Source organism: Talpa occidentalis, unplaced genomic scaffold (genome assembly GCF_014898055.3).
Source record: "Talpa occidentalis isolate TD23 unplaced genomic scaffold, MPIMG_talOcc4v2.1 talOcc4.7, whole genome shotgun sequence".
NCBI lineage: Eukaryota > Metazoa > Chordata > Mammalia > Eulipotyphla > Talpidae > Talpa > Talpa occidentalis.
Genome location: NW_023605083.1, coordinates 99,592,673 through 99,609,685, shown reverse-complemented (window position 1 = coordinate 99,609,685; position 17,013 = coordinate 99,592,673). Strand labels below are relative to the sequence as shown.

General features: G+C 42.5%; 1 protein-coding gene across 6 annotated transcripts in view; it reads left to right on the top strand.

Annotated features, from left to right (window-relative positions):
- The first annotated feature begins 2,852 nt into the window (after positions 1 to 2,852).
- PRPSAP2 (phosphoribosyl pyrophosphate synthetase associated protein 2) overlaps positions 2,853 to 17,013 on the top strand; it is a 32,908-nt gene continuing 18,747 nt past the window's right edge. The window contains exons 1-6 of one of the 6 annotated variants that reach the window (XM_037492078.2): positions 2,853 to 2,970; positions 8,284 to 8,379; positions 8,623 to 8,773; positions 9,952 to 10,004; positions 12,466 to 12,532; positions 15,393 to 15,565. In XM_037492078.2, coding sequence (XP_037347975.1) covers positions 8,655 to 8,773; positions 9,952 to 10,004; positions 12,466 to 12,532; positions 15,393 to 15,565 — 412 coding nt within the window. In that variant the 5' untranslated portion in view covers positions 2,853 to 2,970; positions 8,284 to 8,379; positions 8,623 to 8,654. Of the gene's footprint in view, positions 2,971 to 3,149; positions 4,195 to 5,039; positions 5,562 to 7,018; positions 7,130 to 8,283; positions 8,380 to 8,621; positions 8,774 to 9,951; positions 10,005 to 12,465; positions 12,533 to 15,392; positions 15,566 to 17,013 lie in introns of those variants that run through there. The other 5 variants (XM_037492080.2, XM_037492077.2, XM_037492079.2 and 2 more) reach the window with 5 other exon arrangements.

Sequence of the window (17,013 nt, the reverse complement as noted above, 5' to 3'; positions counted from 1 at the left end):
TGAGCAATATTAATAGTCTTGAAAGACAATGAAGCACTTTCCATTTTTTTTTTTTTTGGAGGGGGGAGTAGAAGATGAGGGAAAGGACGCAAGGGCAGAAACTTCGAAGGTCCCCCTGACTAGTGACCAGGCACCTGCATCTGCAGCCTCTCAAGGCCAGACAGGCTGCGGTCTTCCTCCACTTAGGGAAAACCAATGACTTGTTTATTCATTCCTGCTGGCCCGAGATGTGAGGGGAGGGTGGAGAGGCAGTTGCAAAACAGCTTCCTCTGATGGCCTCTTACTCTTGGATTCCATTGGAAAGTCACTCTAAGTCCCCAGATGGATGCCAATCTTAGCACTTATTTTTTTTTTTAAGATTTTTTATGCATACAGGAACTGGGGTATAGGTCAGAGGTGTGTGTGTGTGGGGTTAAAGGAGTCACCAGAGACAGAATGAGGAACAGAACAGGCAGATTAACTGAAATACACTGCTGAGGGGAGCTATAGGCGAGCCAGGAAAAGTCTGCTGTGCCATGTGGGTTACCTCCCTGGCTAGGGATTGAACTCATGCTGCAGTGGTTGCGGATAGCCCATAGTGCTGCGTCTTAACCCCTTGTGCCACCAGGGAGTTCCCCTTAGTGCTTATTTTTCAGGTGAGGAAATTGAAGCTGAGAGGAGGCAAGATACAGACCCTGGGCCAAGTGCCTCTGTTTCCATTTCCATCATCATTTGAAAGAGAAGTCTGTGCTGCCTCTTAAAACTCTGCTGAGAAACTATTATGAAACTAGAGCAAGGATTCTTTTCCTTGGGTCTTCCAGGCTTAGACACAGACATTTCTTGAGTATCATATTTGTGCCAGGCACAGTGCTGGATACTGGGAATCAGTGATGAGCAAAAGAGACAAGGGTCTCCCCACACTGGGGTTGGAGTGGGGATATTTGGAAGGTAATTCAAATAAATATATAATTAGCAGTAATCAGCAAGCATGAAAAGCTTAATAAAGGAAAATTACAAGAAATAGGGCTTTTTTTGGGTGGGTGGGTTAGAGAAGACTTGAACAGTTGAACTGAGATGTTTAAATAGGAGTTAATGGTAAAGAGGACTGCAGGAGGAAGTGCATTCCCAGAGGTCAGAAGAGCACAGGCAAAGACATATTTCAAGAGTGGAGGATCAGGCAGGAGAGGAAGAAAAATGAGAAGTGGGGTGGGTGAGGTGGGGCGGAGAACACCCCGACCCTGGCATGCAGTGGGCATCCCATCTGCACTGGCTTCAGAGGGTGGAGAGGCGGAATTTATTGGGCCCTGTAATTGAGAAGTGCAGGGACCTATTGACTTTAACTTCTTGTTAAACTCAAGTGAGCTGCCTTTGTCCTTCCCTCTCTCACCATCTCTTTGGTGGTTACCCCTCCAGGTACTCTGCCAGCAGCAACAACACAGAGCATGTAGCCACTGTCCCATGCAGCGTTGGGGATTGGGTCTCGTGGGCTCAGATTGATTCAGAGGCCTATTCTTGAAGTGAATCAGCAAACTGGGAGGAATGTGACTGTGATGGGCCATATTTAATCATTTGCCAACCTGAGCTATAAAGGGTAGAGCCAATGCAACCCAAGCAAGGAGTGGGGTATGTTCCAGGTTAGAATAGTGCAGAAGAAGGGCCACAAATCCAACAGAGATCCACTGGAAGAAACTCGTATCACGCTCCTCTGTCAGTGTGCTGTGGGCCTTGCTTTTTGCCAAGAGGTGTCCCTGTATAGTTGTCAGGCAAAGGAAATATCTCCAAGGACTCCATTTCATGAAGAACCACCTGATTTGTAATTTATAAGCTGATATCCTTGTATATGCCAACTGTAGAATAAGAGGTTGGGCTATGAAGACTGCTTCCAGTGAGTTGGGCAACCTCCAATGGGTGATTTCAGCCTCCTTGTGAAAAATCCAAAGCACAACTGGAGAGGTGGTATGGTACAGGGGTTAGTTTATTGCAGACATTGTTGTCAGACCATCTAGGTTATAACCTTGTCCACTTTATTTTTTAATTTTTGTCATTGCTTAGGTTATTTAATGTTGGTGTCTCAGTACCCACAACTATTGAAATGAAGATAATATTAACTTGTTAGAATAAATTACGGCTTGTATAGGGTGAGTTTTTAAGAAGACCTGGCCAGACACATAACATTTGCTGATCTGTGTTTACAATATTATATAAAAGGCTAAAGTGTTCTAATTCTTAAATTAGAAAGAATTCAAGCAATGGCTACCAAAAGAATCCATTTCTTTATAATAAAAAAAGAAAGTCCAACCAAGTACGTGGAAATAATAATAATAAAGCACTTACTACATGCCAGGAACTGTACTAAAAACCCTGCAGTTGTTATCTCAATCCTCACGCTGACTTTATTCAGCAACCACGAAAAGCTTAATAAAAGGAAATGACAAGTAATAGGGCTTCTTTTGGGGGTGGGTGGGTTAGGGAAGACTTGAAAATGGCAACTGAACCGAGATGTTTAAGTAGGAATGGCGAAGAGGTGAATAGTGCAGCTCAGGCTCAGAAGGTGACGTGGCTCGCGCAAGGTTACAGCCAGTAAAGACTTGAGCCAGACATCTGTAATTCCAGATCTCATACTCAGCTCACACTCCTCTCAGCGGTTTCTCCCTTTCACATCCGCACCCGCGGGAGCGGCACCCCAGGGGCCTCGAGGCCCGCCCGCCCCGCCCCCGTGCTGGCCTGGCCCCACCCCCTGCCTGGCCGCAGGGCCCCGCCCCGCCCCCTCCCTTGGGCCACGCCCACGACCCCGAGCCAGGTGACCCCGCGGTCCCAGCTCCTGGCCCCGCCCCCGGCCCCGCCCCCGCCCCCGGGCCTCGCAGTCGTCGCGGACGCCGTTCTTGCGCATGGAGTCGCCATTTTGCTCCTAGAGACGCTGCCCGGAGACCCGGCGCTTTCTTCTTGCGGCAGCGGAGGCTGCGGCGGGGCCGGGGCTGGGGTCGGGGCCAGGTAGGCGGGCGGGAGACGGCGGCAAGCGGCGGCGCGGACCGGCGGGCTGCGGCGATGCGGGGCGCAGGTGCAAGGGGCGGGGAGCCCCGCGGCGCCGGCTGGCGGACGGGGCGCGATCTCGGGCGGCGGCCGGGGGTACGGAGGGGAGACCCCGGCCTCGCGCCGGAAGCCGCCACCTCCCTTCCTTCTCCTGTCGGAGATCGCCTGGCGCGCGGGCGCCGCGCCCCTCTCCTCAGCCCACCTTACGGGCACCGGTGCGAGTGAAGTCCTGGTTGTGGGACCTGCGGCTGGGCAGTTCAGAAAACAAGCCCAGAACAGCCATCTCCGATGTTTAATCGGACAGAACCCCTGCTTTTAACTTGACTGGCCTTGCTGGTCGCCGACATTTGTGGTAGCCCCAAAAGGGTAGCACTCAGAACTCACCCAGCAGAGATTGAGGGAGGACCGCAAGGTAATTTTTAGATACTCTGCTTTCAAATGTTTTGCCCCAATCAGTACATTACATTGATGATAAGGATTTCCCCTTCTCCCCCCATTTTAGTATTGGCGCAGTTTGGGTGTTCAGTTTTTGTGAGGAATAAGGAAATGCGGAAAGGGGACTTAGGGCTTGAGGAAGTGTGATTTCTAATGTTTAAGAAATTTACATGCACAAATAAAAATAATTCACCCACGTGATTGAGCCCCGATCTCCTGGTCTATACCATTATTACCCAGTTTTGATTAGAGGAGACACAATTCTCTTATTCACTCAACATAGGCGCTTTTGCTGCTGGATATTTACAGTTTTTACGATATTGAATGTATATATTCAGAGTTTTACTTAATTACCTCATTATGGAACCTTTCCATGTGTCCTGTGTAACCCCTCTTAAAAAAGTCTTCACGTGCCCATCATTGAGTTTATAGCTTTTTCTTTCCTTGGAGTCAATTCCCGGAAGGTGAAATACTGAATCAAAGTTAGGTATTCCTTTGGCACTTCATATTAATTGTTACTCAAACAAGGTATGTTTACAATAGGCATTTCCTATTGGCAAGGTATGTTTACAATAGGCATCTGGATACTTGACCCATTCCTCTCGCAGTCATGTGGAATTCGTTGGGGTGTCAAAGTCATTTTTTGTGGTGTTGGGAGACCGTCATTGCAGCCTGCTATTGTGTACAACTGTACTACAGATCAGACTGAAGCTGAGGTCATGTTTGGAGCTCAGAGCCATGCAGCCTTGAGTAAGTTTCTTCATCTCCAAGACTCTCTTTCCCATGTCAGAAATGGGTGTAGTACTCGTTTTATTGAGTTATAAGAATTCAGAGCACTCAGCAAATGTCAGCCCGAAGAAATAGTTTTGATGGATTAGCAAAGAGCCTGGGATCACAGAGGTGTGGAAGATTAATTCAGTTTCGGTTTTGCCCTTCTAATTCTCTCCAATACTGATATATATATATATTTAATATATTCTTAGAGGTTTCACTAGTAAAAATAATAATTTGTTTTATGTTGACTTTTAGTTTCCAAACTGCTTCCGGTTGCATTTGTAAATCATTGTAACTCATGGAGGTTGGGGTATTTAACACATTTGCTGAGCTTCTCCAGCATGCCAGTGCTGTTTCAGGTATTGGATATATAACAGAGAATATAATAGTTAAAAAAAAAATCTGCTGTTGTGGCCTTACCTTTCAATGGGGAAGTAATTTTTACTAGGCAACTATCTCAGCTGTGAGGAAGGGAAAGGTTGAGGCCTGTTGAGGGCAAGTGACCTGCCCACATCCCGGGAGTTAGTAAGTGTGGAAGGCAAATGCAAGTCTTTACATTCCTACCGCTATTTCTAGATAGAAGGTGTTTACACAGTGGACACTTTGGAGAGCAAGCAGCACACTTTAATGCTGGCCTTGCTCTTCTCCTCATGTGGATTATGGATGCGTGGTTTTGAAATGACTGCTAGCACATCCAAAGCAAGTGGTCTTTCAGCATGCTTTCATTCATGAGACTAAACAGGTTTTGCCACATCTCATTCAAAAAGGATTGTGATTTGCTCTTTGAAAGGTGCTGAGATTCTGTAAAAAAAAAAAAAAAAAGGTGTGTTTTTGTATTGTTTATAAATCTCACACTTTTTAGAGTAAATTTAGGATAAATGCAAAAGCGACTGTTGTTTATGGGAGGAAAATTGGAGCGTTCTCTTTACTCTCCATTTCACACTACAGCCTTGTGCTAATGAGCCTGCTGCCAGCCCCATTCTGGCGATGATTATGCTTCTGAGGATAATCTTTAAACCTCACTTTTCTTGAGGCTTGGTAAATTTCCAATAGGGAAAAGATCTAAAACTAGCAACAGCCCTTATGTTTGAGCAGCTTGTGAAATGAATAGTCATAGAGCAATGACTGTACTGATAACCATTTCCAAATGGACCCTCCCACCTGTGCTATTTTGAGGGTATCTTATGTTTTGATTATAGAAACCAGGTATCTAAAGATGAACTTCAAAAAGACCTCAGTCAGAGTGATGAAAGGAACTTACACCATGATCAATCAACTTACACCATGGCAATGTGGAGAAGAGACTGCATGGAAGCAAGAGAACCATCCTGAGATAGGTTGAAGTCAGTCTTACAGAAAAGGAATTTGATATTTCCCATAAATCTTTGAGGAAAGGAAAAGACTAATGGGTGGAGGCTTCTGAGGGAGCAGTCTTTTTTTTTTTAATTAAATTTATTTTCTCACATCTTTGTTAATTTTTGTACAGTATTTGATTCTCCCCTCAGGTGTAGTCCCAGTAGTTTTCCCACCTCCATAGCACCCATGATCCATCACTATAGTCCCTGTTTTCACCCTGTTTCCTTTGTGTCCCCTGCTGTATACCTCAGATCTATCGTCAGCTTTTTTCTGACCCTTTGTTTGGTTTCTCTCTATTCCACATATAAGTGAAGCTATCCCATATTTATCTTTTTTCCTTCTGACTTATTTTGCTTAGCGTAGTCCCTTTCCAGTTCCATCCATGTTGCTGCAAATGGCATGAGTTTATCGTTTTTGATTGCTGAGTAATATTCCATTATGTATATATCACTTCTTGATCCATTAATCTGTTTTGGGACATTTAGGTTGTTTTCATATCTTGGCTATTTACAATAAACAAAGGAATGCAGGCTTCCTTTTGAATTAGTGTTTTGTGTTCTTTGGGTTAATTCCTAGGAGTGGATTTTAGATCATATTATAGATCCATTTTCAGTGTTTTGAGGAACCTCCACACAGCTTTTCAGGGAGAGCAATCTTAGTGCATACTGAGGAAGAATTTGGAATGAATGGGCCCACAGGAAGCGGGCACCGGTCTCAGGCTTTTTACACATCTGGAGTGGTTCCTTGGCAGGAATTTCCTAGATGGATCGAACTTCCTTTCAGATCTCTTTTTAACCCCAAGATATTTCATTCTAAGTGTTCTGAGTTCTTCCACAAATGCTGATGCACTTTAAGTAGCTTCTTATTTGAAGGTTGGCAATGTGAAAAGATGACTGTCCCATGCATATTACTGTACTTGTTTGATACCATAATATGAAGTTGATTCATATGTAGCTTCCATTTGCCAAGCATATCTGTTACATGGGGCACTGTGTTAAGTGCTCTACAGAGATTAATTTTGTATACGCTTGAGAAATCAATATTCACAGTTGTGAGGACAAGGCTAGTAGAAGCTACTTAACTTACAGGCTTTGCAGTGAGTCAAGGGGGTGTAGGAGCCAAGATGCAAACATGAGTGACTTCAAAGCCTTTCCTAGACCGGTACCCACTGCTCCAAAACACCAAGATTGCTTGAGAGATGGTGTTAGAAGACACCTAAGATCACTTCCAACTCTTAGTATTGATGATTAAATGTGTTCTTTCTTTCAGTTATACCAGCCACTGCCTGACACTATGCTGTAAAACAAGGCTCAACAACTTGCTCAGTAGGGGGCCAGATAATAAATACTTAGGCTTTGTGAGCCACATTCAGCTTTGCCATTGAATCCATAGACAGTTTATAAACAATGAGGGTGACTGTGTTTCAATACAATTTTATTTATAGAAAAAGCTTTGGAGGGACCAGGTTGGGCCCATGGGATACAGTTTGCTCCTTGCTGGTCTGAAGCCACTTTCCATGGAGGCTGCAGTGGTCCTCCTTGATCTCAGGTCTTGGGTCAGTGTTGTAAATGTTTCCATTGTAATTCCTAGGTTTTGGGTACCGTCCATTTTAGTGCCCTATATTTCCCTTTGTGGAATGCCCCTTAAGAGGTGCTGTGTGGGAATTGCGCTCCTCTAGCCTTCTGGTGGGACCATAACTTGCACCCCACTGTGACCCAGTGGTTCCCTTCTTGCAGTGACTGCAGAGAGACATGCCCTGTGCACAATGACACCTTTTAGGATGGTGACCTCCTAAATGTGGGGTGTCCCTGCCACAGAATACCAGGCAGCAGTTACAGAGGACAAAGATGGGTCTGTGGTTCACAGCCCAGATTGTCAAAGTATATTGTTTTAACAGAAATGCAGGTAATAGATAGATTTGTACAGTGATACTTTTTAATGCTACAAATATATTTTTCATACATTATTGTTTATGGGGGTGGTGTCACTTGTGTGAATGTGTCCATACTAAACTACCAAGAACTGGGGAGGTGGGTGGAGAGGAGGCTGGGGTTGGGGCTGGTGGCTTTAGCCTTAACTATCTTCTTTCAGTTTTTTATAAGGAGAATGTATTTTTGTATGACTTGTATAATTAAAATTTTAAAATAACAAAAATGATCTACATGGCTTTAAGCCCTTTTATAATCTCCAGCTCTCCCTTGCCAGTAAACAAACAACCAAGGCATTGTAGTGGGCTATCTGGGAAGACAACCCCGACCCCCACTGCCTACTCCTTGCTGTTTTCATCCAGTCTGCATCCTCCCTGCATGACGAGGGCACTCAGTCCAGAGAGTTGAAGGTGGAAGGGCATGTTAGTAGTGGGGGGTGGGGAGGGTTAGTACTTCAGCTGCTAACTTCTAGGCCATGGCCCTTTCTGTTTGTGCCCTGCTGCCTGCCATGTGGGTGTCACTTCACTTTCTTTCAAAGATGTAATTGAGTTTACCTTGTGTTCCGGTGGAGAAAAATGCAGATGACAAGCTCAGTGTTAGAGATGACTCAGGGTATTGGAGAGGCAGCTGTAAGGCCAGGGAGAGGGGGAATGGAGGGAGTTTATGGTAAACAGGTATTATAGGAAAAGGTGGGCGTAGATGGGTCATTTATTCATCATTTAATGATCAATCAGTCCATACCCTTCCTAATGGCTCTGCCATTTTTTGTGTGTTAATCCAGGAGGAATTTTGTTGTCAGAGAATAAAAGGAGGTTGTCCATAATTGACTTTAAGCAGCAAACAGTAAAACACTGAGCTCTTCAGCTCCACCTTTCTTGTAAGTTTATCATTTATTCCCAGTGGTCATGAAAACTAGTTAAATCATCTGATAACATTATTTCCATAAATTTGGAGCCCTAGATCTAAATAAACTTTGTATTTGTTCATATATTACTTAAATATCAAAGACTATTATGGTGAAAACTAATTTCCTTTAGGTAAACTCATTTGCTATTAAAAAAAATCCACCCAGGTATATGTAATCCATGTGGCAGTTCTTGATGTTTTTGTATTCTTCTAGGCTCTGAGAATTGGAAAACTAAGAAGGTTTTGATGTTTTGTGTGGCGCCACCTGAATTACAAAACAAGATGAACGTCACCAAGGGAGGTCTGGTGTTGTTTTCAGCAAATTCTAATTTATCATGTATGGAGCTTTCAAAGAAAATTGCTGAGTGAGTTTATAACTGGACCATTAAAATCTGTTCTCATTGTGTGATGTTTTAAATTTGATAACTGGATTAACACTGATTGTTACAGCAGATATTCTGTAGTTAATCTTTGTGTCATCTATATATATATGAAGGGATAATCTTTTGTAAACTCTTGTAATTCCCTACACATTCATTCAACAGATATTTATTTATTTTTAAAAGATTTATTTATTTTGTGTTGAAGAACTGGGGTGTAGGCCAGAGATGTAGGGGAGGAGGGTATGAGAGGATTCACCAGAGACAGAGTGGGGAGCAGAACAGGCAGATCTACTGAAATACACTGCTGAAGGAAGCAGCGGGCAAGGCAGGAGAGGTCTGCTGTGCCATGTGGCTTAGGCTCCCTGGCCGAAAATGAACTTTTGCCACAGTGGCTGGGAATAGCTTGATAACACTGAGACTTTAACCCCTGTGCCACCAGGGAGGCCTTCATTCAAAAGATATTTATTGAATGCCTCATGAGTGCCAGATTGTCAGGTGCTGCATATGTGTCGCATTATTTTGAGTATAAAGAACAATAAAGAAAATAGTTCATAATTTGACATAATTTTAGTTATTAAGTAAATATCAAACCCAAACTGTATACTAGGCCTTATCTAGATGTTAGACATTAACAGTGAACAAGCAAAACCAAGACAGGATCCTTCCTTTGTACGTTTAGTGGGGAACCACAAGAGAAGAGTCAAAACAAACGATGACATCAGATGGTTTAATGCTGTGAGGAAACAGTGTGAGAGGAGGGATGGGGGCAGGTGGCTCTGCTTTAGCTTGGGTACTCGAATGCCTTTTAAATTAAAGGGATGGTATGTGAGTTGAGAAATTGAATGAACCACTGAGTGAGAGTCTGGGGGCAAAGCCATCAGCAGAAGCAGCAGCAGCAGGTTTAAAGGCCCTGTGGTGTGCAGGGAGTAAAGAGAGCATGAGGAAATGGTCAGTGAGGCTGAGGGGATGATGTTGGCCTTCTTAGGTAGACATGGGGTTGGGTGAGGTGTTAGGTAATAAAGTTCCAACAATTTAATATCCACTTTGAATTTTATTTTGCTTTGTTTTGTTTTTATCAATGTATGAATCATCTTCAAGCAGTAAAGGTATTGAGTCTGTTCTCTTACCTTTTCAACTTTTTCTTCCTTTCTCTTCTCTAGGCGGCTGGGGGTGGAGATGGGCAAAGTGCAGGTTTACCAGGAACCTAACAGAGGTGAGCTCTCTTGGATATGCATAATATTGATCTTTTTGTAGAATATGGCATGCTGTCTCAGCACTTCATCCTCCACCATTGGGACAGATGGACTCGGTGTGTGGTTAGTTCTGTTCACAGGAAGTGAGGCTGGCAAAATGGCTGAGAGTGGTATTTTAGCTCTCACTAATAGGAGCTAGATATAGAATCCTGGGGGTTCTATATAGAACATCCGGGGGTTGAACTTTAGTTCTTAGACCTTGTTCAGTTAAAACCACACACACATACTAGCTGGTCATCTGCTGCATGAAAACATTAGCTCAGTCATTGGTTGAATTTATGTCACCTTAGGCAGGATAAGTAAATACTGTGCAGCCCAGTTTTAGTTAGTTGTTATTTACCTCCATGTAAACTGCTATGGGTTAAACTTTAGGAAATCTTATTAGGAATTGCTTTTTGTTAATTGATCTATATATAATAAACATCTAAAATTGTAACAAGCGTGCATTACTTAATCCTTGTAATTGCTTTAGAAATGGTGGGTGTTTGACCATTCTAGCAGGAGTGCAAGAGGACAGCTTGCATGGACTTGAGAGTCCCACAGCTTATCCTTGGCAAATTATTTAATTTTTCTAGTCAGTAAATTGGGAACTAAGTGGGATGGTTTGTGTGTGTAACACAGTAACTGAGCAGTTGCTCATTAACTGTTAGTTACCTCCCCTTTTCCACTATAGAATTTTGTCAAGTACTTAAATATTATAGAATCTTCAAGAGTCTTTGCAGAAAAGGACAACTTTTTCCTTCCCCTATTTATTTCTCCATTACTGCCTCCTTTCCTGTCTGCCAAGATCCCCATGTGGCTTTAGTAAGAAAACAATGTAATCGAAGACAATATGCAGGGAGAGTTTAGAGAAGATTCTGCTGATGAAGAGAGCTGGATGATGTCCTGTGTCTAGTCTGGAAGGGAGGGTTATGGCAAGATGAGAGAGTGGTGGTAGAAGTTCAGAGGAGCTTGGTCCACCCTCCAGGCTGGTGAATGAGGGGGAGAACATACTTGGTGTCTCTTGGGGAGGAAGGAGGGCACTAACATTTGTAGATTCCTGACTGTTATCAGACAGTGAAAATTGAGTTTGGGGATGGTGTTCAGTACAGGGTCCCAGAGGCAGCAGAGTCAGAATTCTAATCCAGATCTCTCTGACTCTGAAATGCACTCTCTTTCCATGCTACTACATTCCTTGTTAACCTGCATTCTGTTTTTTTCCTGAACATTTTTAGTGAAAATGTTCAAAGATTAAAAAAGAGGGGAGAATAGTATAATAGAGAGCCATATATATATGTACCACCTGGAGTCATTAGTTAATATTTTTTTTTAATTTATTTTTTAAAATATTCTTTTTTTTTTTTTTAAGATTTATCTATTTATCTATACAAGCACTGGGTACAGTCAGAAGTGCGGGAGGGTGAGAGAATTCACCAGAGCCAGAGTGGGGAGCAGAGCAGGCAGAAGGACCAAAGTACACTGCTGAGGGGAGCAGCGGGCAGCAGGAGAGGTCTGCGCGCCATGCGGGACCCTCCTCCGGTGGCCGGGGAGCAGCCGGGGATCAAACCGGCACTGCAGAAGCTGCGGGCAGCTTTGCAACCCATCGCTCAACCGCTGCGCCACCGGGAAGGCCCATTAGTTAATATTTTGCTGTGTGATTATGTAACATTTTGCTGTGATTATGTATATGTGGAATCATTTGAAGTAAGTAGCAGAAATCGGCACTTAAGCCCTGAGTACTTGACCATCCATCACCTAAAAGTAAGGACTTTCTCTTACAAAGTAAATACTGTTGACACATTCAATGAAACTACTAGTTTTTCAGTCATTTAAGAGCTATTCTATATTCAGATCACCATAGTTGTCCTAAAGAACCTTATATATCTGTTTATTTTTTGTTTTGACTTTAGTTTCTCTGTTTTAGAAGAGTCCCCTTACCTTTTCTTTCTTTTCTTCCCATGATGTTGACTTTTTGAGGAAGTGTCTTATAATATGTCCATTCTGGATTTGTCTGATTGTTTCTTTGAGACTGGTCACATATTTTTTGAGAGTAGGGATATTGGACCTTGTCTTGACTCTCACAGCACTCTAACATTGTGTGCCTAATAATTCTTAATTATTACTGGTTAAACAAATGAGTATATCATTTCTTAGAAGGATAGGTTCAGCTCTCATATATAAAAATTGAGAAGGACAGATTTACTTGTTTCAAGTCAGGAATCTAATTCCCTCTTCTGCAGGTCATGTGACTAAGCATGTTTAGAAAGTTTAATGGGCAGTATGTTTATTATTGTTTGTAACACTGTAATCCTAATGCATTTTATAACAATTACATTTCCATATTTATTGTGACATTGGAGTATGATGCAGGTTTTTGGTATATTTTTGAAAATGTAAATTATATGCCTTCTTTATCCCTTCTCTTTTTTTCTTTTCTGCCAGAAACAAGAGTACAAATCCAAGAGTCCGTGAGGGGAAAAGATGTTTTCATCATCCAGACTATTTCAAAGTGAGTATTTATCCCACAGAAGTGTTGTAGCTTTCTGGGTTTTTGATTTAGAATAATGAGTTTGTTAGATCAGAGGATTAAGATAGTTTTACAATGAGCATATCTTACTCCCTTAATTTTTCTGACATAACTGCTGCCTCTGTGTGCTTTGAGTATTAGGAAGGGTGGAAATAACCATGTATTAAGAGTAGAGACTCTTTTTGCTTACTTTTTTTTTTTTTTAAAGATTTATTTATTTATTTATACAAGCATTGGGTACAGTCAGAAGCGTGGGAGGGTGAGAGAATTCACCAGAGCCAGAACCGGGAGCAGAACAGGCAGAAGGACCGAAGTATACTGCTGAGGGGAGCAGCGGGTGGCAGGAGAGGTCTGCGCGCCATGTGGGGGCCCTCGCCAGTGGCCGGGGATCGAACCGGCGCTGCAGAGGCTGCAGGCAGCTTTGCAGCCCAGTGCTCAACCACTGAGCCACCAGGGGAGGCCCTCTTTTTGCTTACTTTTTCATTGAATAAATTTGACATAGGACATTGTAGATTTAAGGTGTACAACTGTGTTGCTTTGGTACATTTATATATTGTAATATGATTATCATAGTGATATTTATTTACATAATTATATAATATTGCCTCTATTCATTATATTAGTTTTATATGGCTTATTTTACTACTTGTTGCAAGTTTGTAACATTAGTCTTATCTTCCCATCCCCATTTTACTGTTACCTGTTTGATTTTTTAGGTTTTATGTGTAACTGATACTGTATACTTGTCTTTCTCTAACTTTTCTCACTTAGCATGAAGAACCAAGGTTTCATCCATGTTGTTGCAAATGGTGGGATGTGGCTATCCTCTTTTCTCACAGCAAATAATATCCCATTTTATGTTATGCCACATCTTCGTTACCTATGTACCCATGTTGTGGCATTTAGTTTGTTTCCTTAGTTTCTTAGTGTTTTAGCCAAAACCACCCCCCTGATTTTCTCTCTGTCTCATTTTGCATTGTTCAGTACTGTGTTGAAGGCTTATGTTAGAACAGGGCTTCTTAGTTGTAGCTAGACTGTAGAAATCCAGGATGTCATGGTTTTCTTTGCGAAATACGGTGAAATAGACAACATTAAAATTTGGTTTTGTCAGATGCATCTTATACTTCATTTTAGTATAGTCTAGTGGTAGGCCCTAGATCAATAAGAAAAAAATTTAAGTAAGAAAATTCTGTGTACCAGCCCCTATGGAAAGCAGCGTGGAAGTTCCTCAAAAGACTAAAATTGAATCTGCCATATGACCCAGCAATTCCACTCCTATACAAAGAAAACAAAAACACTAATTGAGAAAGAAACCTGCACTCCTATGTTTATTGCAGCACTATTTACAATAGCCAAGATATGGAAACAACCTAAGTGCCCCAAAACAGATGAGTAGATCAAGAATATGTGATATAGGGGCCTCCCCTGGTGGCTCAGTGGTTGAACGCTGGGCTGCAAAGCTGCCCGCAGCCTCTGCAGCGCCGCTTCATTCCCCGGCCCCTGGCGAGGTTGCCACATGGTGCGCAGACCTCTCCTGCAGCCCGCTGCTCCCCTCAGCAGTGTATTTCTTCGTCAGTCTGTCTGTTCTGTTCCCTGCTCTGGCTCTGTGAATTCTTTCACCCTCCCGCGCTTCTGACTGTACCCAGTGCTTGTATAAATAAATAAATAAATCTTTAAAAAAAAAAAAAAGAATATGTGATATATACTCAGTGATCAAAAAAGATAAATTTATGCCATTGGTGGCAGCGTGGATGGAGCTGGAAGGGATTATGCTAAGGGAAATAAGTGAGAAGGGGAAAGATAAATACCTGATGGTGTCACTGACTTGGAATTAGAGAAACCAAACAGAAGATCAGACAAAGACAAACTTTAAAACTAACCCTTAAAAACTGACCATAGATCTGAGACATCCAGGAAGCAGCGGGGGGGTTGAGTAGAAGTGAGGACAGGGTCTGGGGGAGTTGAGGGGAGCACAGTGGACAGTAGTGGAGGACTATGGGTGCTTTGGTGGTGGGAGAGCTACGGTGACCACACCTCAGGGGAGAAATCCTTATACTGTCAAAAAATTAACAGGGATGTAAAACAATGGCAATTTATTAAAATTTTTAAAAAATTATGTCCATTCAGTTAATTTTTCCTGCCGGTCTAAGATTTTTATTGTTTGAGTTTAGTGATGGAAAGCCTTGTTTCAACTCACAGAAAAATGCTGTTCCTGGGGGCATAGTTGGGAACTTTGGTTTCTTTCACTCACTGTTGGTTCCTCTACTTGTTCTCTTTCAGAGTGTGGACAACTCTTTTGAGGTGTCCTACACAGGGGAGCAGAGAAATGAGGCAGTGGGAAATGTGCTCGAGTTTTTTTTCAATGGAAGAAATGATGTAGATTGATAGATATGAGCCGGGTTTGCTTAACAAATGGATGACAGAATTAGAGAGGGTAGATTGCTGGAGCCATGTCTTCCAGAAGGCAAGAGGGCCTAGGGATGAGAGCATAATATGGAGGAGTTAATATGTGGCAACTTTGGTGTGGCAAGTTCTGCTCTAATGGGGGGGTGCCCAGGCTGACTGGAAGGGTTGCAGATGCTTGTGGGGTCGGGGTCTGGAAGGTCTCTTTGGTGTACTTTTCCCAGTGAAAAAGGAAATATGGTCGTAGACTGAGAGGGAATGTGGAGGGAGCTGATGGAGACCCCCATTGTGAGAAGGCAGGAATTTATTGGAGTTTTTTGTGTGTGTGTCTTGAGCCTTCAGTCTTGGAGAGAGCAGTGCATTGCTGGTTCTTTGTTGGAACAGGGAGAGGCTGTCTTGTGTCTTACATTTCTTTCTGGGCTTTTCTTTGGGGTTACAGGGATGTCAACACCACCATCATGGAGCTCCTGATTATGGTATATGCATGTAAGACCTCCTGTGCCAAGAGCATCATCGGGGTGATTCCCTACTTTCCATACAGCAAGCAGTGCAAGATGAGAAAAAGAGGCTCCATTGTTTCTAAATTGCTAGCTTCAATGATGTGCAAAGCTGGTAAGGATGGCAGATATTTTATAATTGGGGGCCTGGGAGTTTTATTTTACCTTAGAAATCCTAGAACATTGTCTAGAACATTGCTGGAGAGTAAAATTAGTGATACAGTTTTAAAAACAATTAGTTTATAATGAGAAAACAGTATAGAGAATTCCCCCCTGTTCCCAACTCCCTAAAGCACAAAAATGATGAGAATGACTTTTTTTCCTTAAAATTCTTTGTTTAAAAAATTGCTTTTGAGAGGTGAGGGGAAAATGACACTGAGATGACAAGTCACAATCATATTCAGTTTATCTTTAAAGGGGAAAAAAGACATTTGGGACTATCTTTACACAGCAACTGTTTTTATGTTAGCGTCTTTCCTTCCCCAGGACAGATTGGTATATTTTGCAAACCATGTATTATTTTGTGTTGTGCATTTTTACGTAACATCCTAAATGCTTCCCCTTGTTTCTCTATAATCATCAGAGTTGTTGTGTATGTGTGTGTGTGTGTGTGTGTGTGTATAATTTTAGAAAGTACCTATCACAGAGCATTGACACTGACAAATAGTGCAATAGTACAAAGTCTCCACGTCACTACATTTTAACACTTGCTGTTGTAGCACTCTAAAGACAGAAAACAAAGGAACATTTGATAACACCTGAAACCCACCACAGCCCTGTGACAGGCAGGGTGCTGAAGGCAGAGGTGGGCTCACCAAGTCTGGAAAAATGCTGCCCTTCTCTTCTGGCGTAGCCCCTGGGTGGGCCTCCAGACCCCTTTTGCTGCTCCTTTGGGCGAGTTTCCCTTTAAAATTTTTTAAACTAAATCTTCCTGTACTTCTCTGGTGACCATGTCAGATATCCTTGAAGGAGCCAGTGAGGGGTGAAAGTTAATATCTTAAGATAATATTTGACTAATTTGACTTTGCCATGTTGTTAGGGAAACTTCAAGGTGATGTATGTCATTACCTCTGATAGAATTATAGAGACATTTTTTCATTGCTGTTATTTGTCTTTGTTATTTCAAGATTTTAAATTGATGTGAAAAATCAGTTCTTTGTGTAACAAACTACTCAGTCTTTCCCTGGGTAGGGAAAACCCAGTTCTCCACCTTTTTCATGTCTCCTTTCCTGCTTTTATAGAACACATCATTTCTTATACCTCTGGTCACCACCTGTGTGCATGGTTGTCCCTGTACCACGTGGTGTCCTGCATCTCAGTTCTGACATAGTGTCAGACCCACAGGTTAAGGATTCAGCCCTAGGAGACTTCCCCCTCAGATGCCAATCACAACTCTGAGCTGTTACGTCTGCTTCTGACCAGTTGACTATAAATCTGAGGTTCCCATGACTCCCTCTTATTTGATAGAGTGACCCAGAGAACTTGGGAAAACTGTTTGCTTACTGCTTGCCAGTTTATTGTAAAAGGATGTGATCAAGGGCACAGATGAATATTCAGACGGAA